This window comes from Cornus florida, unplaced genomic scaffold (assembly GCF_030987335.1).
Source record: "Cornus florida cultivar Cherokee Brave unplaced genomic scaffold, ASM3098733v1 CherokeeBrave_3.0.0_Hap2_Chr05, whole genome shotgun sequence".
Taxonomy (NCBI): Eukaryota; Viridiplantae; Streptophyta; class Magnoliopsida; order Cornales; family Cornaceae; genus Cornus; species Cornus florida.
In genome coordinates this window covers 3,458,170-3,460,820 of record NW_026775575.1, presented here as the reverse complement: position 1 = coordinate 3,460,820, position 2,651 = coordinate 3,458,170, and the positions used below count along the sequence as shown (strand labels likewise).

The 2,651-nt window shown below is 38.5% G+C and overlaps 1 protein-coding gene across 1 annotated transcript; it reads right to left on the bottom strand.

Moving 5' to 3' along the window:
• Positions 1 to 410: 410 nt before the first annotated feature.
• Positions 411 to 1,792, bottom strand: LOC132306053 (uncharacterized). The gene is made up of 2 exons (XM_059803250.1): positions 1,212 to 1,792; positions 411 to 615 (listed from the first exon to the last, which is right to left on the bottom strand). The coding sequence occupies exons 1-2, from the start codon at positions 1,790 to 1,792 to the stop codon at positions 411 to 413; spliced, it is 786 nt and encodes a 261-aa protein (XP_059659233.1).
• Between the last annotated feature and the right edge of the window lie 859 nt (positions 1,793 to 2,651).

Below are 2,651 nucleotides of genomic sequence, written 5' to 3'. Positions count from 1 at the left end.
ATTACACTGAATCTCTGAGTGAGCATTACTAACCCCCTTTACCATGACCTCATCTCTTTCAGTACTTTCCTTCAGCACCCGAAACGCATTAATAGAAACAACCTAATTCTCCTTCTAAGTTTGAACTTGTCCCACCTTTGACTTACCTTTCGATTTCCTTTGCACTGTAAATCCTTCCAGGTCTTCATCATTGTCATTTGATTTAACTGGTTGAACCCTTACCACCTCTAAATCCTTATTCTCGTTGACCACTAGCTTAATCTTTACACCCATTTTTCCTTCAGCTTAGGTTTAACCTTGTTAAGTGGACACATCGATTCATTATGATCCATTTTCTTGCAAAATTTACTCACTTGAGGCTTCCATTCATATTCTACCTTCACCTTACAAGGTAATCCATGTAATCTAGTCTATATGATTTTTGGAAATACACCATCAACCTCCATCTCCGCCAAGACACGAACATACAATCCTTTATCACGGCTTTGTATAATATCCTCCATATATATCGGTTTTGCAATATTTGATACAACCTTTGAAATAGAAACCCCACTACGTGCATGCATTGGCAACTCGCACACTTTCATCCAAATTGGAACCGTTTCCAATATATCCCTTTCCAGTTGAATACTTTTATGTCATTTCTTTACAATGATTGCCCGCCCTTGAAACTTATGAAATCTCGCTAAAACACATAACAGATCCTCCTCTGAAGGGAACCGAACCTGAAAAAACCCCTCCTTTATTGATACCACTACAGCATCCTTATGCCATCTCTTCTGAACATATGATTTAAAATAAGGAAAATAGGGTTTGCTTCTAAGTACATAGCATACAACTGAATTCTTCCAATATTCCCATTCTTCAAAGATATCTTCATCCTCAATGATCATAACATCCTTCCTATGAATTTCACTATAATACGTCAATGGAGTGAATCCCATCGAAGTAGAGTTGATTAACAATGATCTCCAAGTAAGACGATTGACAATGGGAAGGTTAATCACGGGAGAAACACTACCCGCCATAGAGGAGGGTTGCCCCTCCTCCATCGTTTTTGCTGTAAGCCAACAAAACCCTAGTAAACCCTAATCGCCTCAGTAGAGAGAACAAGGGTAAAAAAGTTAAATTCAATTTGAATTGCTTTATTGGAGGGTTTTTCCTTTTCCTCCATAAGTTCAAAAATAGTTGGCTTATATTTTTTAAGGTACCTTCCATTTATTGGTCTCTTATGGATTCCACCATCTAAATCTTTTAACATGTACGCTCCTCCATGCAATACTTGATGAACCAAATATGGACCCTTCCAAGTAGGTGACCACTTGCCATAAACTCTATCCACCTTTCCAGGTGGAAGAATTGTCTGCCAAACCATATCACCCTCTGCAAATGACTTGAACTTCACCATTTTATTATAAGCCTTCATTACCTTTGCTTTATGGACCATAAGGTGGTCTAAAGCAAGTTTCTGAACCTCATCTAGGTCTTCTAACTCGGCAAGCATAGCTTCATTGTAATCGGCAGGTATCAGATTGTGTTGTAGAGCTACCCTTGCCGATTTCACATTTAACTCCATCGGCAACACAACATCATGGCCAAATGTTAGCCGATAAGGAGTTGTTCCTATACTTGTTCGCTTCGAATTTCTGTAGGCCCACAACACTTCTGAAAGGGTTTCATACCAACACCTTGGCTTATCTTTTATCATCTTCTCAATAATTTCAATAGCAACTTTATTTGAAGCCTCTGCTTGGCTATTCCCTTGAGCATAATAGGGTGTTGAAGTTACCATTTTCACTTGTATATCAATGCCGAGTTGTAATACTTCATTCGCTCGAAACACAGATCCATTATCGGCAACAATTGTTTCTGGTAAGCCAAACCGGTGAAAGATATTTCGCTCCAAAAACTATATAACGGTATTATGAGTTACCAATACATATTCCTCGGCTTCTACCCATTTGGTAAAGTAATTGGTAGCTAAAATAATCCAATGATGACCCTTTGATGAAGGAGGATTAATTTTGCCGATTAGATCCATGGCCCAACCTCTGAAAGGCCATGGTTTAACTAGTAATTGCATCTCTATTGCTGAAACCCACTGCATTAGACCATGCTTTTGACAGTCTATACAACCTTTTGCATAGGTCATACAATCTTTTCTCATTCCAGGCCAATAATATCCATATCGGCGTATCAACCATCTCATTTTGATGCCGGCTTAATGAGCTCCACATATTCCTTCATGTAATTTCCCAACTATATTAGCAATAAATCTCCTAAGATAATTCACCTGCCCTAGTAACCTCTGTAACTATTTCTTGCTTCTCGGCACACCAACGTCAATAATCGCCTTAGCTTTATTCCAATCAATCTCTATTCCCCTTTGATGAACTAAGAAACCCAAAAAGTTTCCTACCGATACTCCAAAGGCACACTTTATTGGATTCATTTTTAACTTATGAGCCCTCATCCTCTCAAAAGATGCTTTGAGATAAACCAATACTCCTTTTTTGTTATTGATTTCACCACTACATCATCAATATACACCTCTATAAACTTGCCAAGCATATCATGAAAAACAGAATTCATGGCTCGCTAATATGTCGCCCCAGCATTCTTCAACCCAAAAGGCATTACCACCCATTCAA

Bases quoted from the DNA above. Each gene is read 5' to 3' on its own strand.
- LOC132306053 (XM_059803250.1), bottom strand. From the start codon at position 1,792: ATGGTAACTTCAACACCCTATTATGCTCAAGGGAATAGCCAAGCAGAG. The intron at 616-1,211 runs GTACCTTAAAAA...TCAACTGGAAAG, and splicing joins AAGAGACCAATAAATGGAAG to GGATATATTGGAAACGGTTC.